General features: G+C 35.2%; 4 protein-coding genes across 6 annotated transcripts in view; 1 reads left to right on the top strand and 3 right to left on the bottom strand.

Moving 5' to 3' along the window:
- The window catches only part of LOC121733842 (endoribonuclease Dicer), a 61,760-nt gene extending 53,600 nt beyond the window's left edge, over positions 1-8,160 (bottom strand). The window contains exons 1-6 of one of the 3 annotated variants that reach the window (XM_042124219.1): positions 8,112-8,138; positions 7,684-7,735; positions 6,893-7,009; positions 5,677-5,804; positions 5,096-5,209; positions 2,401-2,578 (exon numbers count right to left, since the gene is read on the bottom strand). In XM_042124219.1, the coding sequence (XP_041980153.1) occupies positions 2,401-2,578; positions 5,096-5,209; positions 5,677-5,804; positions 6,893-6,989 (517 nt within the window). In that variant the 5' untranslated portion in view covers positions 6,990-7,009; positions 7,684-7,735; positions 8,112-8,138. Of the gene's footprint in view, positions 1-2,400; positions 2,579-5,095; positions 5,210-5,676; positions 5,805-6,892; positions 7,010-7,683; positions 7,736-7,956; positions 8,015-8,111 lie in introns of those variants that run through there. The other 2 variants (XM_042124220.1, XM_042124221.1) reach the window with 2 other exon arrangements.
- Positions 8,161-11,621: 3,461 nt separating this feature from the next.
- On the top strand, positions 11,622-17,745 carry LOC121733740 (aarF domain-containing kinase 1). The gene is made up of 6 exons (XM_042124090.1): positions 11,622-12,234; positions 12,474-12,884; positions 13,195-13,368; positions 13,663-13,863; positions 15,607-15,813; positions 17,134-17,745. Exons 1-6 carry the CDS (start codon positions 11,800-11,802, stop codon positions 17,248-17,250), a joined length of 1,545 nt encoding a protein of 514 aa, XP_041980024.1. The 5' UTR covers positions 11,622-11,799; the 3' UTR covers positions 17,251-17,745.
- A 556-nt stretch (positions 17,746-18,301) lies between these two features.
- Positions 18,302-24,131, bottom strand: LOC121733637. Its single transcript, XM_042123951.1, has 4 exons — positions 23,981-24,131; positions 23,497-23,721; positions 20,342-20,467; positions 18,302-18,625 (listed from the first exon to the last, which is right to left on the bottom strand). Exons 1-4 carry the CDS (start codon positions 24,069-24,071, stop codon positions 18,426-18,428), a joined length of 642 nt encoding a protein of 213 aa, XP_041979885.1. The 5' UTR covers positions 24,072-24,131; the 3' UTR covers positions 18,302-18,425.
- A 657-nt stretch (positions 24,132-24,788) lies between these two features.
- LOC121733787 (ubiquinone biosynthesis O-methyltransferase, mitochondrial-like) lies at positions 24,789-26,617 on the bottom strand. The gene is made up of 6 exons (XM_042124141.1): positions 26,483-26,617; positions 26,197-26,355; positions 25,997-26,111; positions 25,612-25,743; positions 25,241-25,511; positions 24,789-24,932 (listed from the first exon to the last, which is right to left on the bottom strand). The coding sequence occupies exons 1-6, from the start codon at positions 26,536-26,538 to the stop codon at positions 24,805-24,807; spliced, it is 861 nt and encodes a 286-aa protein (XP_041980075.1). The 5' UTR covers positions 26,539-26,617; the 3' UTR covers positions 24,789-24,804.
- Between the last annotated feature and the right edge of the window lie 287 nt (positions 26,618-26,904).

Below are 26,904 nucleotides of genomic sequence, written 5' to 3'. Positions count from 1 at the left end.
AAGCTCAAAGTCGAATCTATAATATTACAATACACGCGAATGCTCCCAGTGAGGGAGCACCTTAACAAGAAACAAAAAACCCAACTGTGTTTGTCTGATACTTTGGAGAGTTAAGGACTAAACTTTATATAATACTAGCTGTCCCGGCAAACGTTGTTTTGCCATCTTTTTTTTTGTATGAAAAATAGATGTTGGCCGATTCTCAGACCTGTTCAACATGCTCACAAAATTTCATGAGAATCCGTCAAGCCGTTACGGAAGAGTATGGCAACGAAAACTGTGACACGAGAATTTTATATAGGTATTAGACAATCCATACTAATATTATAAATGCGAAAGTATCTCTGTCTGTCTGTCTGTCTGTCTTGCTTTCACGCCAAAACTACTGAACCGATTGCAATGAAATTTTGTACACAGTTATTCTAGAGTCTGAGAAAGGACATAGGCTACATTTTGATGTGGGAAAATATCTTATTTCCATGAAAATATCGATGAAAATTAATTCGCATTGCGCGTGGCCAGCGCTCATCTCGGGGGTCCTGGGTTCGAGTCCCGCAGGCGGAACAAAAAGTTTCCAATGTTCCTGGGTCTTGGATGTGTATTAAAATAATATTTCAAAAATCTTAAATATATTTTATGTATAATATTATAAAAAATCCAGAAATATATCGATGCAATGAACATTTTAGTTCTAATACGATTCAACAGATGGCGTTTTATTTTTTACTTCATTGTAACATAGAACTAATCATACTTATTAGTTATTATGTTTTTGTTTATAGTTTTTAATACGTTAGAATATTATGTTTAATAATATTATCACTTGGTATAATAATAATCAATCTATCTTATCTTATAGAACTCCTGAATTTCTATGGAGTTCGAGTGTACCGTGTTGGCCTATATTCCATCCAGAAAATATATCAATGCAATCAACATTTTAATTCTAATATATGAAAACAGATGGCGTTTTATTTTTTACTTCATTATTGTAACAGAACTAATCATACCTACTTTATTATATATTATTGTTTTTATTCATAACTAGCTGTTGCCCGCGACTTCGTCCGCGTGGACTTTAGTTTATAGCGCGCGGTGTCAACAAAATTTGTGTCAAATTTAAAAACTTTTTAAACCCCTGGTAAGTGGTACCCCTCTTAGGGCCGCGCTACACCGGAATGGCAGCGCTGAAAGTGCTCGCCTCGCCGCTGCCATTTCGGTGTAGCGCGGCACTTAATTAATCAAAATACCCAAAAACAGCTGTGCACATAATCTATACTAATATTATAAATGCGAAAGTATCTCTGTCTGTCTGTCAGTCTCGCTTTCACGCCAAACGCCAAAACTACCGAACCGATTGTAATGAAATTTTGTATACAGATAGTCTAAGGCCTGAGAAAGGACAGGCTACTTTTTTACTGGAAAAAAGGGTTGTAAGGATCGTAAATTTGTTCAAAAAATTCATAATAGATGGCGCCGTGCGTCTTCTACATCGCGCTGACGCTTGCTCAAAAGTCTTTCTATAAGAGGTGGTATCATCTTAAATTTAAGTCTCGATTTTTTTCGATTGTTATATCTATTCTACGGTATTAAATAACTCAGTACTTTATCTGTGCAGGCAGTGACGTAACCTTAAGACCAAATTTCACCAACGACTGTTAAAGTTAATGCTCGAATTAGTATCACGTTAGCTGTTTCGTTTTTCATATGAATGAAAGAGAAGACAGGACATTTTAACAAGCTGTTAACACTAACAGACGTTGGTGAAATTGGGGCTAAACCTATCAATGATAAATAGTTTATGGGTAAAGTTGTGTAATTGAGGGGCTAAATAAGCTTTAAAATTTGGCATAAAATATAAAGTTTCATATAAAAAATTAAGTACTTATTGTGTGCACACTGCACAGCTGTATTGATTTAAGGGGTACCAGGGTTTTTTTATAACAGCTTTTGACACCAATTTTGTTGACATCGCGCACTATAAACTGAAGTCCACGCGGACGAAGTCGCGGGCAACAGCTAGTATATTATAATTCTGTACAGTGTACACAATGTCTATACAGTGTGTAACAAAAATAAGTTATAATACTTAAGGGTGTGTACGTGTTCCTTGAAGAGAGTTCACTGTGAAAGTAGCAGCTCTGAAAGACAATTTTTTTTTCACTTTTGTATGGGCAAGGGCCCGAGCGTCAAGAGTTTCCCCATACAAAAGTGAAAAAAAATTTTTGTCTTTCAGCGCTGCTACTTTCACAGTGAACTCTCTACGAGGAACACGTACACACCCTAAAGTATTATCACTTATTTTTGTTACACCCTGTATAATTTTATCTGTTAAAACAATGCAATGTTTTTTTTATTATTATGGGGTTACAGTATAAGCATGCTTAGCTAAATCCATACCAAGTACTCTCGGATGCTTGTCCGGAGGGCAATGCTCGAAGTGTTTCATCACAGCTCTCATTGGATGGTCCTCCACCGCATGATGGCATTCGTCGAATATTATCAAGTTTATGTTCTCAATTTTGATGTAGTTGTGTGTGAGCATGTCACTCAGTATCTGAGTTGTCATTACTATTACCTGAAAAAAAATGTATTTGACAATATGTGTGTAACTAAACCAAGTGATAATACTGTTACGGATACGGACACGTAGTGCCATCTAGCGTCAAACCAGCGATACTTATCGAGGGAACACAGACAACATAAATCCCCTACTCAATACTAAATGGCGTTAGGTGTACGATTACAATATGCGCGTATTTTCTAGAATAATTCCACACTTGTTTACGCGAATTGGGTACGATCTAGAATCGAACTTTACAGAATTCGTCTCGGCCGTATAAATAGCCGCAGGTAGACGAGACATTCAATCAGTTCATTACGAGCGATCTTCAAGGCAACTTCGGAGTGAAAACAAGTGATCAATAGTGAGTGAACCAGTGAAACCTACGAATTGGCTACGACCTAGAACAGTGATAGTGCTTAGTGTTTGGACCTAGTGCTTAGTGTTTGGACCTAGTGCTTAGTGTTTGGACCTAGTGCTTAGTGTTTGGACCTAGTGCTTAGTGTTGGACTTAGTGCTAGTGAATAAAGTCTTCAGAGAGTCAGCAGGTCTTTCTCTCCAAATCCTTCGAACCTAGAGTTCGAAGGATTTGGAGAGAAAGACCTGAAAGTTCGTAGAGAGAACGTAGCAATACTTTAAAGTTTAGGGTGTGTAATGTGTATGAGTCCTCTGCATAGAGTTCAATCTGAAAGTAACAGCTCAGAGGAACATTAATTAATAATTACTTGACTATTATAACTAGAGATCGCCCAATGGTCAAAATTCGACCTTAGTTTCAACGACATTAGGACTACTACCTATATTTTGTAAAAAAATATTGACTTTATCATATTTTTTTCAACTCTTGTCTCTGGGACTCAGCTGATCTTAGACTGGCCGTGTAAGCATTGTTAAAAAAATGTATGATAAAAGCATAATTTCAAAATAATATTAGCTCGATGCACTCCTTCACCATGTAAACTATAACTGTGCAAAATTTCATTTACCTACGTTTCCCCCGTTTTTCGTCAAAAGGGATACAAAGTTTTTGGCTCACGTATTAATATATAGATTAAATTAATGCCTCCGTGGTCCAGTGGTTTAGAGCGTGGCTCTTGACTCGGAGGTCGTGGGTTCGATTCCCGCGTTGGAAACATGTTATTTCCAAGTTTAGTTACGCCAATGCAGGCTGATCACCTGATTGTCTGACAAGTAAAATGATCTACGCGTGGGATGGGCATGTAAAAAGTCGTTCTTGCGCCTGATCTCTCGCCAGTCATGTCGGTGTTCAATCCCACTGAGAGTAAAAGGAAAAGAGAGTGCTCTTGTGTACTGCGCACACACTTCGGCACTATAAAATTACTCCTGCCTAACTGGCCTGGTTCCAATGAAGCCGGCCACCGTCACCGAAACCGGTGTGGGAGTTACATATTTAATTAAATGAAGATTTTTACATAAGCCCCAGACATTATTCAATTGAATCATGATCATCATTAATTAGTGTTCGTTCGTAAGCTTATTATTTTTTTTCAAGCTACTAGTACAGACAGTGTATATTTTTTATAAGGCTATGTGATATGTCGTACAATAAACATTTACTATTAAACGGGATTAGGGAATGCAATCTTGATCTTGCAAGATCAAGATTCCACCAAGATCTTGAGTGATTTTCCAAGATTCAATCTTGAAAGCCATCAATCCTGAATTTCGAAATCCTGTTCGCGATCTTGACAAAATAGTCCAAGATTGTAACAAGATTTCGAGATTTTCAGATTGTTCATACCTGAGCGGCAAAGCGCGGACCACAGATTAGGGTATATATAGTAGACAGATAAGGGTCTTAGAAGAGTTTGACGGCTCACAAATCGAACATTTGATCTAAATCCTGTGGTTTGATCTAGCGCCATTTGTAGTTAAAACAAGTAAACTTCAACGGTGCGTATGTGTGTGTGTTAGCGTTTGTATGTATGTATATTGCGTGTAGGATAAGGCACATGCCGCAGCGCAGACGACAGACTATCCATGACGCACTTTTTAGTCCGTGGAAATAGAACCTATGCAATTGCCAAATTATATGCAGTAACGCACACGTCTGAGCTGCGCGTCGTGTGCGTTACTGCATATAATTCCATAGGTTATATTTCCACGGACTAAAAAGTGCGTCACGGATAGTCTGTCGCCTGCGCTGCGCCTTAATTTGTCAGAGTTTTATGTTTTAAAAAACTTGAATTTGTAAAAACTGAGTTTGTTGTGTTTAGTTTAAGTATATAACAATACCCAATTTTCTCAAAAACAAATTCTTTGAAACATTACATATTACTCAATAATAAAATACTGGTTACTATCAATTTGCAGCAAAAAAACGCATTTTTTTCAATTATTCTGCTCAATCTTAAAAATCTCGAAAATCTTGATTCGCGACCAAGATCTCGACCCGAATCTCAACAATATCTCGAACTGACCACTCTTGGTTCAGAAAAAAGACGCCAAGATCTTGAGTAGGTAGTCAATCTTGATCCAAGATTGCATTCCCTGAACGGGATATACCCATACCTCATGCTTAGACAATTCGGAGTCCCATTTCCTTTTGTCCCAAAAATCAACGCCATCTTCGCCGCTGTAGCAGCCAACGCCATTTACAGGACATCGTAATTCTATCACTTTTTTCTGAAAAAAGAATTCCAGTCATAACAAATAAGTTGATAATATATTGAGTGCTCTAATAATTTGACATTTTCACTTTTGTTATTATTAATTTAACCCATCAATCCCCAAGTGGCACCTGGCTGCCACATAACAATTGAAAATCTACTGTGTCTGCGATTCCCACAAATGAGGTATTAAATGAAGATTGATAAACAAGCTATAATATTTTACGTTATTGTACGGCCACGGGAGCAGAGGTTGGGCATAGGTATACTAAAGTTTTGTTACACTCTGTATATTAAGGTAGGCAGTGAATCCATTTTTAATGTGATCGAGATCATGACATTTTATTAGTTGTTTAAGATGTGTAATGTACATGTTATTATCTATGTTAGATTATATTTTATAGATATCTTATTAATATTATTATGATATAACACACGTTTTCAAGGCATCCACGCTGAGGCTATTAAATAACTTTTATATACCTGTTGTCGAACAAGGGGCACCGTGTTAACAAGGAAGAAGCAGCGTTTTCCCCCTTGGCCCCACGGTTTTGGATTTGGCTCCTTAAATCTTTTGATTAGTTGTGTAGCAATTAATGTTTTTCCAGAACCTGCAACAATTTACATTAATAATATATACACTTTTAACTTATAGCAATACAATCAATTGTTTATTTTTTAAATTTATTATTAACCTCTAGCTATTATGTCGAGTTACAGCCTGGAGACAGACATACAGACATTGAAGTCTTAGTAATAGGGTCCCGTTTTTACCCTTTGGGTATGGAACCCTAAAATGACAATCAATGAGAGGCAATCATTCTCCTGACATTCCTGACCAAACTGATTTACTGAATTGATACCATACCGACTGTGTGCCTGACTTATGAGACTTTGATCACATAATATCTTTTAATATAACATTCAAGTGATTAATAAAATATTATGCATTAAATGAATTAAGTGCCTTACATAATAATATGCAATAGAATAGAAAATGTTTTAAATTTTGTATAACTCAAAATTAAAAACACAAAAAATTGGTGGTTTTACTATATTTTACTATATAATATATTATTGGTAATATTATATATTAATACGTGAGCCAAAAGCTTTGTAACCCTTTTGAAGAAAAATGGTGAAACGTAGGTGAACAAAATTTTGCACAGTTATAGTTTATATGATAAAGGAGTGCATCGAGCTAATATTATTTTGAAATTATGCTTTTATCATACATTTTTTTAACAAATAAAACATTACACACACTACAACACACACACTAGGAAAAATTACAGATTTTTGTGACAAGCCTATACATACGAATTATACTTTATTTATGAATTACTCTTTTATTTATGGTTGAAGATGGATTAAAGTTTTTTTATTGAATTTGAGATACTATTAGACAATGCTTACACGGCCAATCTGAGATCAGCTGAGTTCCAGAGACAAGAGTTAAAAAAATATGATAAAGTCAATATTTTTTACAAAATATAGTTAGTAGGTAGTCCTAATGTCATTGGAACTAAGGTTGAATTTCGACCATTGGGCGATCTCTAGTTAACCTTAACCTATCAAGCCCCAAGCGGTCGAATCCGACCACGATAACAATAGAATAACAATAGAATCCACGATTGAGGGATCAGCATTTTTTTCAGACAACCAAAACATTACTAATATTTTCATATAAAAAAATTACCAGTAGGCAGGTGTATCAGAGTGTTTTTGGAGTAAGCTATCTCTTCAAGTTGAACTTGGTAAGCTCTTGGTATTATTTTATCTTCTTTGTTTTCCATACTTGAAATTCTTCATTTACCTGTAGAAAAATTACAAATAAGTAGGTTTTTATACTTATCAACAATAAAAAAGTTAGGCAAAAATCTTGAAGATCTTTTTTTAGGGCTTCGTACCCAAAGGGTAAAAACGGGACCCATTTAATAAGACTTTGTTGTCTGTCCGTCTGTCTGTCTGTCTGTCTCCAGGCTGAAACTCAAGAATGGTTATAGCTAGAGAGTTGAAATTTTCACAGATTATGTATATCTTTTGCCGCTATAACAACAAATACTAAAAACAACATAAACTAATATAAATTTAAGAGGGGCTCCCATACAATAACCTGATTTTTTGGCCTTTTTTTGCTCTATATCAATAATGGCAACAGGTAGGTAAGTACTTGAATTTTACTATAATGGTATGGAATACTTCGTGCGTGAGTCTGACTCGCACTTGGCCGATTTTTTATCTTTTAAACTAGATAATATTACAATATTTTTCACAAACAAATGATTCCTCCCTCATTAGTAAATAGTCATAATAAACATTAACAAATTAGTAGCCTCTAGCTCCTATCTATATAAATATAGATAGGAACACTGGATCCAAAGGTAAATGACGAAATATTCAAGAGTACTTGTAATTATTATGAAATTTAACAAAATAAATTTTATATTACTCCCATTTTTAAATTTTATAATAGTCAAATTAATTTACCTTTATTTATCTGATGATTCTTTGCAAATGATCTTGCTTAGACAAGTTGTGGCTTGCCGGTTTGCGAATACAAAACAAAAGTGAGTTTGCACTTTGCAAGTCGCAATTCGCAACACAAGTCACAACAATCACTGACCAATTTCTGCATTAAAGTTTTTGCAGTTGGGACTGCAATGAGGTTGAATGATCGGTCTTCACCAGTAGTTTCATCATACAGTCTTTACTTCAGCTAAAAACGTGTACTACTCCCATTGGATAAGTTTAGGGACTTACCGGCCACGGACAAAAAAGAATACAGAGCAAAGTGGAAGACTTGTCCTGGGTTCAAGAACTTTATAGTTTATAGTACAATATATAAATGAAACATCACTACGTTTTTATTAATGAAGCATATTGTATTATTTTTAATATTGTTTTAAAACCATTACCTTTAATTTCACGATGTTTTCAAATGTTTTGAATTCGGAAGAAAAATGTTCTTCTTCTTCTTCTTCTTTTATTTACGGCAAACCTAGAAAAATGTTATGACTTGTGATTGACACTGTCAACTTTGACAAATTGGCATAGACAAAAGTGACAGTTTTTTTTATCAATTTCACAATATGGCTAAATAAACTGTTGCCAATGTCCAAAAAGAGAAAATTGGAATATTGATCGTAAACTTGTAAGTCGTAACTCGTGTAACCAATGACGTTGGCATTTTCAGCTTAGAATCTTGACATTCTAATCAAATCATCTTTAACTATATACTTATAATAAAATCGTAGAGGTTAAATTTTTGTACATTGAAAAGAAACTTGAAAAATCGAGTCAGGGGCATAGTAGAAGAGTAATAGAACACATTTTAACTGTTTTTGAAATTTTTGTTTCTCTGTCTGTTTGTCTGTTTGTCTGTTTGTACAGGCTAATCTCTGGATCCGCTAGACCGATTTCAATGAAATTTGGCATGATGATACCTTACATCCCTGGTCAACATCTTAGATACTTTTTAACCGACTTTCAAAAAAGGAGGAGTTAATGTTTACTTTGCTGTTTGTGGTCAGATTTTCAAAATTCTTTTTTGTTGTATAGATTGCCCGAATTTGATACCATGTTTACAATAAAATCGGCCAAGTGCGAGTCGGACTCACGCACGAAGTGTTCCGTACCGTTATAGAGAAAAAATAGGCCAAAAGTTGTGTTTTTGTATGGAGCCCTCCTTAAATTTTAATTATATTGTAATTTTATTATTAATTATTAAAGTACACATATAATTAAGGATTCTGTGAAAATGTCAACCGCCTGCCTGTTGTCATTATTGATATCGAGCAAAAAAGGCCAAAAAAATCATGTTTGTTGTATGGGAGCCGCCCTTAAATATTAATTTTATTTTGTTTTCAGTATTTGTTGTTATAGCGGCAACAGATATACACAATCTGTAAAAATTTCAGAACTCTAGCTATAACGGTCCTTGCGATACAGCCTGGAGACAGACAAACGGACAGACAACGAAGTCTTAGTAATAGGGTCCCGTTTTTACCCTTTGGGTACGGAACCCTAAAAACGGTGACTTGATAAGTAATGGAATTTAAGAAACTTCTCGAAATTGTGGTTTCATTGTAGATTATGAATCTGAGAATAAGAGGTAGGTAAAAGATGGATAGATGCGCCTACATTAAATCCCGTCTTCTCAAGTCTATCCTCTATCTCCGTCACATGTTCATTTCCCTGTCCTGTGGCCCCCATCCCCTATCCACGACATGCGGTCTTTGAAGAAAGGATTTTTCAAAACGATAAGTATCTGAGGTTCAAGTTTTCTGGGTCTTTGATGTAAATTAAAAATTTCGTGTTTAATATAGATCTAAATAAAATAGTCGTAGATGGGTGTTCAATTTTCTAAATCTCGATTTTAATAACATACATTCACGCGGACGAAGTTGCGGGCAACAGCTAGTTATGATATAAAATCAGTGCATCAAAATGAGGAATAAAAATGATGTTGACGTTTTATGTTCAGGGTTGCCAAATTGTAGAAAATTTCTCAAACTGTGGTGCTCCCAGAACTCTGAAGTTGATTGTGGATTGATCTTCTTTTAATTTTTTTCGTAATGAGGCATTTTCTTATTTTTTTTAACTTGATTGTCGCGCAGTTTTCATTTTAGTAACTATAATGGTCGTTTTATATGGAGTAAGTAACTGACGCCAGTGCCTCGACAGTGCTAACGCCAAAAACTGTCGCCTACCGTTTACACGCGATCAGTAGTGAAGACAGCGTGGTCCGACAGTACTGAACTATCTTCGAAATCGTTTTACACGATGGCAGTGGCAGGTCAGCGCTGGTCTTGCCTGTGCACTGACGTCAGTTACTACTTACTACTGAAGTGTTTATCGTCGCGCCCTCTGGTGCAGATTTAAAAAAGAAAACAACCTCTAGGCAGGTATTACATGCATCAATATTATCATGATTCTAGTATCACGCGATTCACAAGTGTACTGTGATACTGCGATTCGGCCTATTACACTATCAATACTATCGCGGAATCGTGATAAGGGTTGGCATTTGAATCACGCATTATAGGGAGAGGGGAGGGAACGGTGGTATTTTATAGGTGTTAGTAATTAGTTACCCCTTTCAAATGACACCTGGATACGAAATTACTACTCAGTTATCAATGGAGAAGTGAGTTTTGTGTCACATGATCACTGGCTGGCTGGAAAATAGACGTCGTGGTACCAAAATGTTCAGTATTCTGGCTGGTTTTAAAAGCTTGTGATAGAGGCCCTGATTTGTGTCTAGGAGATGCATAGTTTTTTTTTAATACTTGTTTAAAGTTACGTGTGACGTAACGTTATTTTTTGTCAACGTGTCTTTAATATTAATTTTTCACTGTAGTTACATTTGTTTTACGCGTAATTTGTTGTAAAATGTTTTTAAGTGTCATAAACATAAGAACAGCGGGGCTAAAAAGGTCGCTTTGAATAATCATGATATGAATCATAATATGATTCATTTTTCTAAAATCGCAAAATGCACCTCTGCTTGCAATTGATTTCTGTATTTTTGTACTGATTTGACATTTGTCAGTTTGACAGTTTTGATAATTCATTTGCTGAATTGATTGAGAGGAATGTGACCATTTTAGCCCCGCAGTATACAATAATTATTATTAGGTAATGAATTATAGCAATGTATCACTCCGACCTCTGTGCTGGCCCAATACGACTTGGTTGGGTTAGGTTAGATGGCTAAGACGGAAGCGTAGCACAGCGAAGCTCCCGCCTTAACCGCCCCGCGTAGTGGGGCTCCGTCGACTAATAATTGAAGCCATTGATATAATATAATATATCTATAAAAAATATAGAGGGTGCAATTAAACCTTTAGTTAGTTTGGCAGGGTGCAAATAAGTGCCTATAATAATTTGTTACGCAAGGGCGATAGGGCATTACAGTCCCGCAACGTCGGTGCTGTATATTTACAATATAAGACATAGAACCGAGTTTGCCCACACCCAAAAAAAGGCTAATTTTGTCGTTAGTCCACTAACTTGGTTGTTTTATTGAACATAAACTCAAAAAATAAAAAAATAAATTTTCGTGGTAGCTACTGATTTCCTAACTTTAGGAACACCCCTCTCCCCCCCCCCCCTCCTCTCCCGCACCCTCCCTATAATGCGTAATTTAAATGCAACCCCCGTGATAATATTGATGCGTGTAATACCTGCCATTTATGCCTGCCATTGCCATATTATTTTAGTGTGCGAAAAGAACATTGAGAGCCAAATTTAAAACGATTGAAGTATGGGGGCTACATTTCCTTACTTTTTATTAATATTTTGATTTTTGACCCTACTTAATGGGGGAGGAAATCGATCCTGATTTTTGGGAAATTGGATAAATTAACATTGGCAACCCTTTACCCTCCGACTTCCGACAATTGACATTGGCATTTCACATACCGTATTTAATATTTTCCAAAAAATCTTGAACTTGTGTTTTGTGAACTTGTATTGTAGCAAAACTTTACCTTGTGCAATATTGTGTAAATAATTTCATAACAATAATGATCCCATGTGAATCGTCGATCGAAGTTTTCATATTTAACTAAAAAATCAGATTTAAGTGAACACTTAGTAAAAATGTTAAGCAGAATTCCTAAAGTGGTGAGGTATGGTTTGTACGGTGGTGTAGCTATAGGTGGTACAGTGGTGACTTTAAAATATAATGGTACAGATTACAATTCATTAGCTATTGTGAGGCTCAGTAGGACTGCTTATACGGCAGTGGATATCGGTAGGATGTATAAGAAAATGTTGTACAGTCAAGAATGGGACAAATCATCTAAGGAGTACATAAAGGTCAAAAGAGAAGCTCATCAGATCGGGGCGAATAAGTTACTCGAACTGTGCATAGCTAATAAAGGAGTGTATATCAAGGTCGGACAGCATGTAGGAGCTCTCGACTACCTGTTGCCCAGTCAATATGTACACACGATGAGAGTTTTACATAAGGATGCCCCAAAGAACACGGTTGAAGAACTGTATAGAGTAATAAAAGATGACTTGAAGCAAGATGTAAGCATTTTTCTTTAATTTTGATATCATTATAACGATTACTAGTTGACATAAACATTGTTTTGCCATTTAAATTATTTCTTGTATCAATATAAAAAGTAGATAAAAATCTATTCTCAGGCCTAACAACTGTACATGCAAAATTTCATTATAATCGGTTGAGCCGTTTTGGGGGAGGAGAATTTTATATATTAGATTTGGGTCATTGTATTTATCAAATATATTTTTTGTATTTTTAGCCAAATGAATTATTTTCGGAATTTGATGCAGAACCATTGGGTACAGCTTCATTAGCACAGGTGCATAGAGCTAAGCTAAAGGATGGCACAGAAGTAGCTGTAAAAGTACAACATCACTTTGTCAAAAAGAACACAAAAATAGACCTAAAATGGATGGAGTTTATTATTTACACAATGTCAAAAGTGTTTCCCGACTTCCAATTGCAATGGTTGGTGGACGAGACGAAGAAAAATATTGCCAAAGAATTAGACTTTTTACAGGAGGGTAAGAATGCTGAGAAAGTGGCGGAACTGTTTAAAGATTACAAGTGGTTGAAAGTTCCAAAGATATTTTGGGACTACAGCACCTCGAGGGTTCTGGTTATGGAATATGTGAAGGGTGGTCAAGTCAATAATGTGAAGTATCTTGATGTAAGTATTAAATTATTATAATTGTAATTCCTAACAAAATGTAAATTTTCTCTCAGACCTAAAAATATGTCATTTCCCACTGAAAAAAACTTGCCTTACTTTTTGCTTGATAATGCAGTTGTTTTACTTTTTTCAGTCTATTTGTCCATATGTGACTAAGAATTTCGTGCAACATTAGTTTTTATTTGTAAAAAATAATTTAACAAAGTTTCTCTAGTGAAGTGCACAGTTTGAGTTGTTGCATAGCTTCTTTTCCTAGTCGTTTATACAGGTCTCTTTTACTTTAATAATGATGTATGTTTTATTTTAGGAGCACAATATAAACAGACCTGACTTATGTAGAAAGTTAGGTGATCTGTACTCGCACATGATTTTTGTTACTGGTTTTGTACATAGTGATCCACACCCAGGAAATATTCTAGTCAGGAAGGACCCAGACGATAAAGATGTTACTGTTTATTTATTGGACCATGGATTGTATGCTGTAAGTATTTTTTATTACCTTGGGCTGTATGTAACGGAATAATTGAGCACAATTTTCACCTATTTCCAGTAGTCGAATTCATTCGAAACTTTGCTTGCGTATTAAGAGTTTAATTTATTAAGATTTTTTTAAACAAAAGTAATAAAAAAGCATGTTTTTTCGGTTTTTTTAACTACATGTGTTATTATTATGTTACCTTCTTGAATATAAAAAATCCTGTCTATCTAGATGTTTTCCCAACCACAAACCAGTAATAAACTTTCTGTCTTTGCTAATGAAAATGATATTTTTCAGCAACTAACAGACAAATTCCGCTACCACTATTCAAAACTGTGGCTCTCAATAATAGCTCGAGACAAAGATCAAATTAAGGAACATGCAGAGCATCTGGGTATACAAAAGGATTTGTATGGACTATTTGCATGTATGGTAACCGGACGACCTTGGGACGTTATAATGAAAGGGATTGACAGAACAAAACCATCAGATTCAGAGGTATGTTATTGTTACTTGCTAGGGTTCGAAGGAATTGGAGAGAAAGACCTGCTGACTCTCTTGAAGACTTTATTCACTAAGTCCAGGTCACACAAGCACACACTAGGTCACAACACTTAGCACTAAGTCCAAACACTAATCACTAGGTCCAATCACTAAGCACTATCACTGTCCTAGGTCGTAGCCAAGTCGCAGGTTTCACTGGTTCACTCACTATTGATCACTTGTTGTCACTCCAAAATCGCCTTGATGATAGCTCGAAACGAACTGAATTCCGGGCCGTCTACCTGCAGCTTTTTATATGGCGAGACGAATTCCAGAAAGTTCCCGATTCACGTAAACAAGTGGAACATTCTAGGAGGCTCGAGCATGTACCACCTAGCGCCATCTAGTTTTGAGTAGGGGATTTATGTGTATTGTGTCCCCTGATAAGTTTCGCTCGTTTGCCGCTAGATGGCACTACATGTCCGTATACCGTGTACCATAACATTATAATATAAATAATGTAAAATTATAAACAAGAAAAATATCCGAGATATTTTCATTAATTAACTCTTAAAAGAATGAAAAACAAACTGTAAGTATGCATAATATTAAATTAAATAAGTTTTTATAAAATAAATGATAACTTATTGCAGCATGTTTAAATGACCTTTAACAAAATCATTAATAAGTTTAGTGTCTGTTATTGATGTACATGATGCGGCGTTAGGGGGATATTAGATTATCATATACAGTGTGTAACAAAAATAAGTGATAATACTTTAGGGTGAGTACGTGTTCCTTGTAGAGAGCTCACTGTGAAAGTAGCAGCGCTGAAAGACGAAATTTTTTTTTCACTTTTGTATGAGCAAGGGCCCGAGCGTCACGAGTTTCCCCATACAAAAGTGAAAAAATTTTTTGGTCTTTCAGCGCTGCTACTTTTACAGTGAATTCTCTACAAGGAACACGTACACACCCTAAAGTATCACTTATTTTTGTTACACCCTGTATATTGGATCCGAGATCATTGAGTCAATGATATTGGATAATGTAATATAGACATATGATTCATTTCTTCCTTGATCATAGATTTTTGACATTTGCTGAGAGATTGGATCCAATACAGTCATAGAAATAGGTGTTGCCAGTTATTTTTTTAATTTCTTGTTCTTTAATATGTTTCAAATAATGTAATGTAATTATTTTTCTAATTATATACTTGGATAATTTTGCTGAAATAACAAAAAACAAGCCATATTAAAAATGACGATGTCTTTTGACAAATCGAATTCTCTGAGATCTAGTAACCCTGACGTCAATACCTGTCAGCGTTACCGCTCTCCATTGGCTATTGAAACCACATATGACGTAAAATAGGATCAATGAAATATGATAATGTAATATGCAGATATGATCAAATGATCATATACATATATTGGATCCTATATATGATCATAGAAATGATCATATATAAATGATAATGTAATACCCCCCTTAGGGAGGCGACGCCCCAGGACGCCCCGGATAAAAAGGGGCGCTGAAAGCAAACAAAAGGGCGATCTTTTTAGCACTACCAGCACTCTGGGCGCCTAAAAAATCTCACCCAGGGCACTGGTAGTACTTACTAAAACCGGCACTGAGTCATCAATCAGTGTACATTAGAAAACCCATTTGATATCATCACATCAAATGGGTTTTCTAACATACAGGAAAGTCCTGCATATTCACATACATTATTCTAAACAGTATTTTCCATTGCAGAAGTCGACATTCCAAAGCGAATTACCCAATTTCTTACATCATGTAACACAATGCTTGGAGCATGTTGACCGACAAGCGCTACTGGTGTTGAAAACTAATGACCTCATACGTAGTATTGAATATGCGTTGGGTATGCAGGAACGAATGTGCGGATTCCTCGTCATGACTAAATGCTGCATGGAGAGTATATACCGACTTGAGTATAAGGTGTGTATTTAAAATTATAAAGTTTTGGAACGAAGTTCCTTATCACGCGTTGCGAAAGGGGGCTAGACGGAAAAAGTTGTAACGACAAATTTTGTTATTATTTGTTGTTAGTATTCCTGGGCGTCAACTAGATGGCGTTTTTTTTATAACTTCGGTCCATCCGGGTGTCCCTTGACACCTCTCAAGTTTTATTTAAAAGAGAAAACTGCTGATTTGATTTTGATGAATTTGACCACACCACAAATTGGAATAAACTTTATATAACCGCCACAAAATGTTTGCGATTTTTGTTGCGCGAACAAAATGGCGGGGTATATATACTTAGTTATTTTTTGTATTAAACCCTAAGAATTTGCTTGTCATCTAGTGGTGTAGACGCCAAACCGCGCGTTCGCGCTGCCGCATATAAATACAGCCAAATATATGTTTTGTTTGAATAAAAATCAAATAATAAAATTCAGTTCAGTATTAGGCACTTATTAATAATTTAATAAGTTCCTAATACTGAACTGAAGGTGATCTTTTGTTTCCTCTATTTAATATTCAGATCATAAAATCTCGAAAAGGGAAGTCGATTCCTTTTAAATAACCAACATCGTCGGTGTCTGAGTGAGCTTTTGAAGACGTGAATAAAACATGACGCAAGGCTGTTGATAGAATACGAAATTATTAACAATGACGTCACAATGCGTAGAATAATCAATGAAGCTAGTGAAAATTAAATAAAATACTTACTTAGATGATATTCGCAACACCGTTGCGCCAAAAGTCGTTTATCGCGCATTACCGTACATTTTTCCAGTATAAAAAGTATCCTATGGGCTGTGTCCTGTCCCAGAACTCAAAAGTATCTCCTTGTCAAATTTCAGCGGTTTAGACGTGAAGAGGTAACTGACAGACACACTTTCGCGTTTATAATATTAGTATGAATTGGCGTTCGTTGGTTTTGGCGAGCGATCTTTAACTTGTGCGCAGCCTACACCACAAAACGATCCATAAGCAGAGTTAGATTTTTCGTATTATTCGAAGGTTCGATTGCCGAAATATATCCGTCAATATTTGTTATACCAGCACACCTAATATGTTTATTATGCAAACAGTTTACCTAAGTACTTATATGACGACGGCCTAACGTTTGGTGCAACCATAAAATTAGCACTTAGCAATTTAGTATTTCATATTGACATTGAATATTAGAATAAAGATGTACAAGATGTATAAAAATAATAATTATTCACTTAAAATATTTAAACCATTGTCAATAATTTCAAATTCATTACAAATTCCCATGTATTTATGAATATTTATGTTTAATTTCAGAACACCAAGTCGACAGCGAAGAAACAGTATCTAAACACAAAATATTGGTGGTCAGTATTCGTCCTGTATATCTACAGCTACTATTTGTCTCTACGCAACATGTTGGCGCTTAGCTAACACTTTTAATACCAACGATTTCTTGTTAATGTATGTTTAAGGCATGAATGTAAAATATTTTTTATCACGGTTTATATTTTCTGAATCTACCTAAGATTTATACAATGCAGACAATATTTGTAATATTTGGAGGCCATTAAAACGTCAGTAGATAGTAAACCGTGATAAGATTACTTATAATAGTTTTATTTAGTAAGCACACCAATGTTATTGATAGCCAAAAATTATTTATTTTCTTATCATATTCTGACTATATTTTTAGATGTTTTATAGCTTAAGCCGACGACAAAAGTTGGTGTACATCAGAAATATGAGTGTAATGTTTTAGAAGTCAATTTAAATAAATTTGATAATTTGCCGCATAACAATTGAAAATCTATTGTGTCAGCGATACCCACGATGGATGTGCTACAAAGGGCGTTACTTGGAAGTTGAGTACTTACCCACTTTTTATTTGGCAAAAATATACTTAGTCATTTTCTCTTTTTATTTAAAAAGAAAGAAACAAAATAAATCAGCCTTTATCTTTTTTTTAACTGTTCAAAGAAACAAAAAAAAAATACTTACTTCATATTTCGAATAAAGCCTTTTCAAAGGTTCTATCATAATAATCCTTGTCGGTAGCATAAGGTCCTGATCATAAAGGTAATATACCTAGCGGAATAGAGAAACAAAGGCCTGAGCAAGAGAGATGTCACTATCAGTAACACTGCGTGGTAAAAAGAGACATGTTCAATCATGCTTGTGTAAGTGTATACGTATACATATTTTTCACACAGATGAAAACCAATTTCGTTTTCGTTTCACAGCTCGAGATTGTTGCTCTATTCCGCTAGGTATATTAACTTTATGGTCCGAGTAAATAGAAATGGATTGTAAGATGTATACCAACTTTTTCTGTGTGCTAGTCACATGTATTACCTCATTCACTCTGCGATCATACTGTATGTTATACAGGTTATCAATTTAATCTTTATTTGTAAATATTGGGTATGTGTTTTATAATCTTTTGTTATTGGCCTTTTTAAATTATTAGAAAAATGTTGAGTAATAAAAAAGTATTGAGAAAAAGTAGTTTTATTGTAACATTGTGAATAAAATATATTTATCGAAATAGAGGGAGAACGATAATATGACACATACAAACATACACTTTTTTTATACAATCGGTTAACCTAAACAGGTATGCGTTGCTCTAAATTGGATAATTTACTACTCAATGTTGTAAGATCGCTCTGTATTTTCAGTAGAAGATGAGCGAAATTGTCCCTACTCTTTTTCCCGTGTATTTTGAAGAAGAGCGTCGAGGTGGACATTCTGCAGGACAGTTCGGATTTCTTGTACGACAAAGTATCATATCGAGTTGATTTGTTGCCTGAAATAACAGTTTAATGCTTTAACGCCTCTAGTCCACCGACGCTTCGAACTACGAAATATCTGCGAAACCATGCGAAAAGAGCGAGATGCAATATAACGCACTTTCATGTGGCGGTTGAGACAGTAAATCGGTTCGTCGCTATTTCGCAGTTCGCAGCGTCGGTGGACTAGTGAAAAAGAAAATGACACAAAATATTATGAACTTTTGAAAAGACAGAGAGTACCCACTAGTTTTTACGTCGCTATATTATACAGGGTGTAACAAAACTAAGTGATAATACTAGGGTGTGTATGTGTTCCTTGTAAAGAGTTCGCTGTGAAAGTAGCAGCGCTGAAAGACCATTTTTTTGCAGAGGCGAGCGCCTTAGCGTAACGAGTTTTCCCATACGAAACTCAAAAGTGAAAAAAAAAAGTTGCTCTTTCAGCGCTGCTACTTTTACAGTGAACTCTATACATGGGACACATACGCATCCTAAAGTATTATCACTTAATAGTTAGTTTTTTTTACACCCTGCAGTATATTACTGCAATTTTTCACGCTACAGAGCAGCACCAACGTAGACAGTAAGTAAACAGTTTTGTTCGACGTTTGACAACGTTTCTGTCAATTTATGACGTGTAAAACATGTAGGATTTTGGTCGGATTGCTTGTGTGCTACTAGCGCCCTCTGCTCCGACCCTTGCGAAATATTCCATATTGTGGGGGTTTATCTACTATGTATATTCTATTGCTAGTGTCTTCATTTTATCAAATAAGTTTTTAGGGTTCCTTACCCAAAGGGTAAAAACGGGACCCTCTTACTAAGACTTCTATGTACTATCAGAGAAGTTGATTCCTAGGCAGATGGGGGCCCTACGTAGTTTGGTCGCGTTATGTCAAACCCAGCCGACAGATCACAATTAACATTGAATTGACATAATCCGATCAAATGACACTGTCAATTTATACGTGGGAGAGCCATGCTTCGGCACGAATGGGCCGGCTCGACCGGATAAATACCACGTTCTCACAGAAAACCGGCGTGAAACAGCGCTTGCGCTGTGTTTCGCCGAGTGAGTGAGTTTACCGGAGGCCCAATCCCCTACCCTATTCCCTTTCCTACCCTCCCCTATTCCCTTCCCTTCCCTACCCTCCCCTATTACCCTATTCCCTCTTAAAAGGCCGGCAACGCACATGCAGCTCTTCTGATGCTGCGAGTGTCCATGGGCGACGGAAGTTGCTTTCCATCAGGTGACCCGTTTGCTCGTTTGCCCCCTTATTTCATAAAAAAAAAAAATTACCTAGGAATCAATTTCCTCGATTGTACCTATATCCGTCTTTCCATCTGTCTGTGTCTAGGCTGTAACTCAAGAACGGTAATTTAACTAGAGAGTTGAAATTTCGACTGATTGTGTAGGTTCTCTATTGCCGCTATAACAACAAATACTAACAACAAAATAAAATAAATATTTTAAGGGGGGCTCCCATACAACAAACGTGTTTTTTTTTTAGCCTTTTTTGCTCTATATGAATAATGGCAACAGGTATGTACTTGAATTTGCCACAAAATCCTTAGTTATATGTGTACTTTAATATTTAATAATAATATTAAAAAAAAGTAAGGGGCATACCATACAAAAAACACAATTTTTGGTCTAATTTTGCTCTGTACTGGTACAGAACCCTTCGTGCGCTAGTCCGAATCGTACTTGGCCAATTTTATTAGATACTCACTCAAATAATCCTGACTAAGCTCTCTGTTCTTTTGTGGTTCCCCCTTTCCATTTTCTAAAGTTATTGTTTTACATTCGCTGCTTAGGGACCTCTTGTCTCCCAAAGTAAGCATTTGCAATCTTGAAGCTGCAAATTAAGCACTATGCTAATGAAAAAAAAAAAACTCAGACACCGGTTTCAGTGACGGTGGCCGGTTTCATCGAAACCATGTCAATTAAGTAAGTGGAATGGTTTCAATGAAAATTTTATAGTGCTGAAGTGTGTGCGCAGTACGTTATTATGTTAGCATTTCAAGTGTTGCGTCGCTCCACTGCTGCGTATTTTCGCCTAATGCAGTTTCTCTTTAGGCTTGTAGTGACTCACTGAATATCTACTAAGCAACTCAATTCGAAATCGGGTGTTATGGTGAGCGTTGATGGTATGAGTGAGCCGAAAAACATTGCCAATATGTTCCTGAAACATTTTAGGGTTCCGTCATCCGTATCAGCTGATGAGGGCGACGCAAAGTGGTCCGAAATCGCTAAATAGTAGACATTCGCAAAAAAGATCGATTTTGATGTGGAAAAAAATACCATCCGATAGATTTTAAGAGGAGTAACAATAAATCCTTATTAAGTTTTTTTAAAAATGTATACTTAAGGTGAAAAAAAATAATTACGAAAATGTTGTATGGAAAAAAACCTATAAATAGATTTTTTGCAAAAACTACTAAGTCATTCTGGTTCATTTTTGAAACAAGTAAAGTTCTAGTGGTATATAAAGTTTAGAAAAAAAATTACGAAAATTTACGTGCAGCCTTTTGCAGTAGAAAGGGTTCAAAATTTTGAAATAACTTTACTAAATTTTTAGGTGTGAAAAAAATACTATTCGAAAGATTTCTTAAGGAGTAACAATAAATCCTTATTAAGTTTTTTATAAAAATGTATTTTTCAAGGTGAAAAAAAAAAAATTACTAAAATGTTGTATGGGACGGAATCTATAAATAGGGCTGGTTTTATTGTTAAGAGGATTCCACACCGCCGTTTTTCCATACAAACGCTGTCCCCTGTTTCCTCCCTGGATAATGCCGGTAGAGTTATGATTTTTTTCCTGAATATCTATGGTCACTATTAGCATGTCCCTATGTTTTCTTTTTTTTCATAATTTAATTATTAAAAAAGATAAGAACGTCCAAAAACCCAAAAAAGTGGCCAGATTTTCCTCTGCGTTCAAACACCCAGAAAACAAAACTGGCTAGAATATACAAAAAAAACAAAACATAGGAACACAGCTCAAGCCTTGCTCTAATTCTTAATGAAAAAATTACATAAATCGGTTAAGTTTTGGAGAAGGAATCAGCGGACAACGAATCGAAGTTTTACTGTTCTTTTATTTCAACTTTTGTCGTGTTGTCTCTATCGCGCTCTGCGGTGGGAGACTTGAGATTGGTGAGACAGCAATACATTTTCAAATACCTATTTTCAATTTCTCTCGCCCCTGGTGTATCCTCTTAAGCGTTTCGGCAGCGCCGTTGGAGCGCGCGCGTTCTAAGATGTAACGAACATACGGGCGAACGGCGCTGCTCAAGCGCGCGACTTAGAAACGCAACTACTACCCCCATACATCTTCGAACGCGCGGCGCTCCAACGGCGCTGCCGAAACGCTTAACTATAAAACCAGCCTAGATTTTTTGCAAAAACTACTAGGTCATTCTGGTTCATATTTGAAACAAGTAAAGTTCTAATGGTATGTAAGGTTTAGAAAAAAAATTCGAAAATTTACGTGCAGCCTTTTGCAGTAGAGGGGTTCAAAATTATAAAATAATTTTACTAACTTTTTAGGTGTGAAAAAAAAAATACTATTCGAGGAAATCTAACAAATTGTATTTTTTCCCACACCTAAAAGGTTAATAAAATTATTTCAATTTTTTTGAACCCCTCTACTGCAAAAGGATGCACGTAAATTTTCGTATTTTTTTCTAAGCCTTACATACCATTAGAACTTTACTTGTTTCAAAAATGAACCAGAATGACCTAGTAGTTTTTGCAAAAATCTATTTATAGATTCCGTCCCATACAACATTTTAGTAATTTTTTTTTTCACCTTAAAAATACATTTTTATAAAAAACTTTATAAGGATTTATTGTTACTCTTTAAGAAATCTTTCGAATAGTATTTTTTTCACACCTAAAAAGTTAGTAAAATTATTTCAAAATTTTGAACCCCTCTACTGCAAAAGGCTGCACGTAAATTTTCGTAATTTTTTTTCTAAACCTTATATACCACTAGAACTTGTTTCAAAAATGAACCAGAACGACTTAGTAGTTTCTGCAAAAAATCTATTTATTATATTTTCCCATACAACATTTTCGTAATTATTTTTTTTTCACCTTAAATATGCAGTTTTATAAAAAACTTAATAAGGATTTATTGTTACTCTTCTTAAAATCTATCGGATGGTATTTTTTTCACAACAAAATCGAACTTTTTTGCGAATGTCCACTATTTAGCGATTTCGGACCACTGTACGACGGTGGTGGGACTTTCGGGGCCGAAGACTCCGTCCAGGTACCGGCTCGTGTCACAGCGAAGGAGGTTACTAATATTATCAAAAGCATGACACGAGGACGATCTCCCGGCCACGACAGTCTCAGCATTGAGCATTTTCAGCATGCAGGTCCACATTTGCCGAGACTTTTAGGTCTTTTATATACGTTTTGTATAAGACACTCGTACCTACCGGACGACCTTATGAGAACGCTAGTAGTTCCGATTTAAAAAAAAAGAGACCGGGGACTTATCGGATAAGGCCAATTACAGACCCATCTCTCTAGCTACAATTACTGCCAAAGTATTGGATGCGGTGATTGAGAGGCAGCTTGTCAAACATCTCCGTATAAGTGATGCGAAATTTGGGTTTCGACCTAAATTATCTACCGAATGTGCAATATTGTCGCTCAAACACACCGTTAGGTACTATACACATAGGAAGACTCCGGTGTACGCAGCCTTTCTAGACCTATCAAAGGCGTTTGATTTAGTCAAATACAAGGTCCTCTGGACTAAATTGCGAAGGGCAGGAGTACCCGAACCGCTCATCTGCACTTTCGAATATTGGTATAGCGAGCAGTTAACGAATCTATTAAATATTATTAAAAAATATACAAAAATCTTACGAGTATCCCCCTTTTCTGGAGGCCAAACTTCTAATATAAAAGGATGCTGTGGATCGTTGCCTTTACGGAAATACGTCAAGGGAATTTCCTCGTTATGTTCAGTTTTGAGAGTCAGAATCTCTTCGCAGTAATCCGGTAGATCTAGCAGATACCACAGTTTTTGTCGGATATGCAGTAGAGACGCGTTTGGTCTGACGGCTAGGTACCGAAGCTTTTCGTTGACTACTGTAAATTCAATATCTTTTTATACATGACATGTATGATAGTAGTATTACTCGCGTTAAGTTTCCAGTGATCAGAGCAATAATGTAAAAAAATAGTGATGTAATTTATAGGGCATTTGATCAAATTAAACATATTTTATACTGATGATTTAGTTAAGTAACGTTAACGGTTGTAACTTGTATGGTTTGTGAAAACTGTACAATGAACAGTTTAAAATTTAAACCTTATGTTTATATAAACTATAAAATAGAAAACCTACTGCCCAAGTCATGTCTCCTTATTATTAGGAATGTAATCACATCTTTCTTGAAAATTTTTGCCGGAATCTGAAATAACTTAATAAGAGACATAGCTTACGTTTACATATTATTTTAAGAATTTAAATTATTACAGCCCATTTACAGCCAATGTTGGACATAAATTTTGACAAAATAATTATGAAGCAAATGATTCTTTGTCAAAATGTCGATGTTTAATTTTCTCTATGATCATAGACAGTTCGAAATTTTTTGGGGTTAATTAATAAGTGATAAAGGCTATTGCTTGAAAAGAAGATTTGGCTAGTAAAATATTATAGCAATAACATTACATAAACTTTTTAACTATTAAAAAAATTTAGTTTGTTATTATTTTTAGCAATATTCCGCGATTCGCGGAATATTAAACTATATATAATAATAAAAATATACGCGTTCGTAAAGTCCACATCCTCAGGATGTGGACTTTACGTTAAGACGTTCGTAAAGTCCACATCCTGAGGATGCTCCGGTGTTGGGGCGAAACGCGCGTCGAGGATTTCAACCTGCATGGTGGTGAGGGGCCTTGCACGGATTTGCCAACATTATTGCTTGTGTGGTGGTGGTGTTTGCAAGTTCTTGCATGCGAGTGTACGCATAGGCAGTGTGGGAGGAGGGAGGTGCTGTACGCATGCCTATGCGTACACTCACTCATTTACTTAAAGGTGGAAGTTGTTTTCGCGGAATATTGCTAAAAATAATAACAAACTAAATTTAAATTATGGATTTCCGCAAAGTAACGCCTGATTCCATTAACTATTAAAAAATACATAGATAAATAAATAATTTATTCTGCTTTCTCTTCACATTTAACAGCCTGCAGTGCAAACATCATAATGGGTGAGTTGAACCATTCCCAGCGGTTGAGCAGAGGATAATACATAAGCCCGAATACCGCTTCCACATGACAGTTATCTGGAAAATATATTTTAAAGTAAAAAATAAAATGGTTTCAATTTTTCTAGGACTAACCTAGAATTATTAAATTAGAAAAAAGTCTGAACACTATACAGTAGTAACTAGGCCATTATATTATGGCGTTATAATCTTAATCATCGGAAAATATGTAGATACTTATACTTACCATTAAATACAACAATAAGAAATTCCTGTTTTGGCAGTTAAAGTTTCAATGAAATTAAGACAGCATTTAATTTACATACATAACTAGCTTATTATATTGTTTAAAGGAAGTGCTTGATTATATTGTAAAAATTACTTACTTCTTTCTAACAAGAAAGTTAGTTCAGTGGGTGTTGTCAATTTCTCATAGTCATGTGTTCCTTTTGGTACAAGCTTCATCACATATTCAGCTACACAAATACCAAAGACTTGTGTTAATCTTGTCCTGTTTGGTGTGGTGAAGAAAATCCTTCCCCCAGGTTTAAGTGTATCTAAGCAGGACTTGATAAATAGCTCCTTGTTGTTGACATGTTCAATGATTTCTGATGCCACCACACCATCATAGCATTCCTTATTGTCACAAGAATGTTCCTAAATATAAAGTTTGAATCAGAAATAAAATATAATCAGAATAAGAAAAAGGCAATTTTTCTGTAGTGAATTGTAGTAGTGGTCCAAGAAAATATGTTACCTCAATAGAGGTACAAATGTATGAGGGCTTGGTTGTAAGTTTGGCATTCTTCTGACTATGTTCTGTGGCAAGATCTATCAACTCTTGACTAGCATCAATTCCCGTTACACTGGCACCTAGTCTTGCAAGAGGCTAGAATAAAAAAACTAGTTAAAAAAATATTATAATACTTAAATTAAACAAAAAAAGTTTGTGAATAAGCAGAGAGCTTTTAAGTTAAAATTTTGTGAGCATTCAAGGCAGTTATGATAAAAGAATTAGCACTTATCTAATTTCTTTATTAGTTTTTCTGATATTTTTTTAAGATAACATTAAATTTGAAACAGTAAAAATACAAAAATTCACTATACGCAGTTGAATTAGAAATAATTTAAAAATTTCTTACCTCTGATAATATTCCACCACCACAGCCAACATCTAATATGGACTTTCCTTCCAGAGGTCTTATAGGTCGCTTATTTTCTGGATAATAGACTAAACCATCTCTAACAAATGGAACTCTGAAAAAATAAAATGATTAAAATAGCCATAATTATTCAAGAACGGTTAATTATATTACCTCAAAAAATAGTGGCAAAATTTTACCTGATATTGTTAAGACTATGCAGCGCCTTCATACTCCCATTAACATCCCACCAATCTTTTGACATCAGTGTATGTTTTCTTATCTCATCTTCATCAACTGTACTTTGATTAATGTTTCCTAGCGCCTTGTGCACACTTGTGATCAAATTCGCCCTGAATCTAGGGGTTAATTGAATTTTTAAAATCAAGTTTTAAGACAAGTACTTACAGTATTGCACAATAATATTAAGTTATATGTATTATAGAGAAGAAAACCACAAGAATTATAACATATTATTATACTTACAAGTTGGAGGACAGTAACATTTTCACAAACGGTTTTTGTATTATTGTATTATTCATTTTGTAACTACACAAAATTATTCAATTTTTTTTATAGTTATGTAGATAGTCAATATACGAACACTGTCAGCTGAAAATTATTTACCTATTAAATGGTTCTATTTATTTCGTTTTAGATATTGATTTTTGAATAGGTATATTTTTTCAGTTTTAATTAAGCGGAATTTCTATCAGAATGATGCAGGTCACATCAGCTGGTAATAATTGTGTATTTTCATGGTATTCTTTTACAAGCCCCAGTTAAAGAAAGAGAAGTATATTAGACATATTAGTAGCCAATCCAATAATTTTATATCATTTGACAATAACTTCATCGTACATTATAAGAACACACCGATTGTCAAATGCCAAACGAAAAACGTCAAT

The sequence above is a fragment of the Aricia agestis genome, chromosome 14, assembly GCF_905147365.1.
Source record: "Aricia agestis chromosome 14, ilAriAges1.1, whole genome shotgun sequence".
NCBI classification, from domain to species: Eukaryota; Metazoa; Arthropoda; class Insecta; order Lepidoptera; family Lycaenidae; genus Aricia; species Aricia agestis.
Note: the sequence above shows the minus strand (reverse complement) of the source record. Positions and strands in the feature narration are given on the sequence as shown.

Excerpts from the sequence above, each read along its gene's own strand:
- LOC121733637 (XM_042123951.1), bottom strand. The coding sequence starts at position 24,071 with ATGTCTCTTATTAAGTTATTTCAGATTCCGGCAAAAATTTTCAAGAAA. Across the intron at positions 23,722-23,980 it reads AAGGAGACATGACTTGGGCA|TAGTCAACGAAAAGCTTCGG; the intron begins GTAGGTTTTCTA and ends TTGAATTTACAG. Across the intron at positions 18,626-20,341 it reads GCTTAGTCAGGATTATTTGA|GCAACAAATCAACTCGATAT; the intron begins GTGAGTATCTAA and ends CTGTTATTTCAG.
- LOC121733787 (XM_042124141.1), bottom strand. The coding sequence starts at position 26,538 with ATGAATAATACAATAATACAAAAACCGTTTGTGAAAATGTTACTGTCC. Across the intron at positions 25,512-25,611 it reads ACATTTGTACCTCTATTGAG|GAACATTCTTGTGACAATAA; the intron begins GTAACATATTTT and ends CTTTATATTTAG. Across the intron at positions 24,933-25,240 it reads AACTTTCTTGTTAGAAAGAA|ATAACTGTCATGTGGAAGCG; the intron begins GTAAGTAATTTT and ends TATATTTTCCAG.
- LOC121733740 (XM_042124090.1), top strand. The coding sequence starts at position 11,800 with ATGTTAAGCAGAATTCCTAAAGTGGTGAGGTATGGTTTGTACGGTGGT. Across the intron at positions 12,885-13,194 it reads ATAATGTGAAGTATCTTGAT|GAGCACAATATAAACAGACC; the intron begins GTAAGTATTAAA and ends GTTTTATTTTAG. Across the intron at positions 15,814-17,133 it reads TATACCGACTTGAGTATAAG|AACACCAAGTCGACAGCGAA; the intron begins GTGTGTATTTAA and ends GTTTAATTTCAG.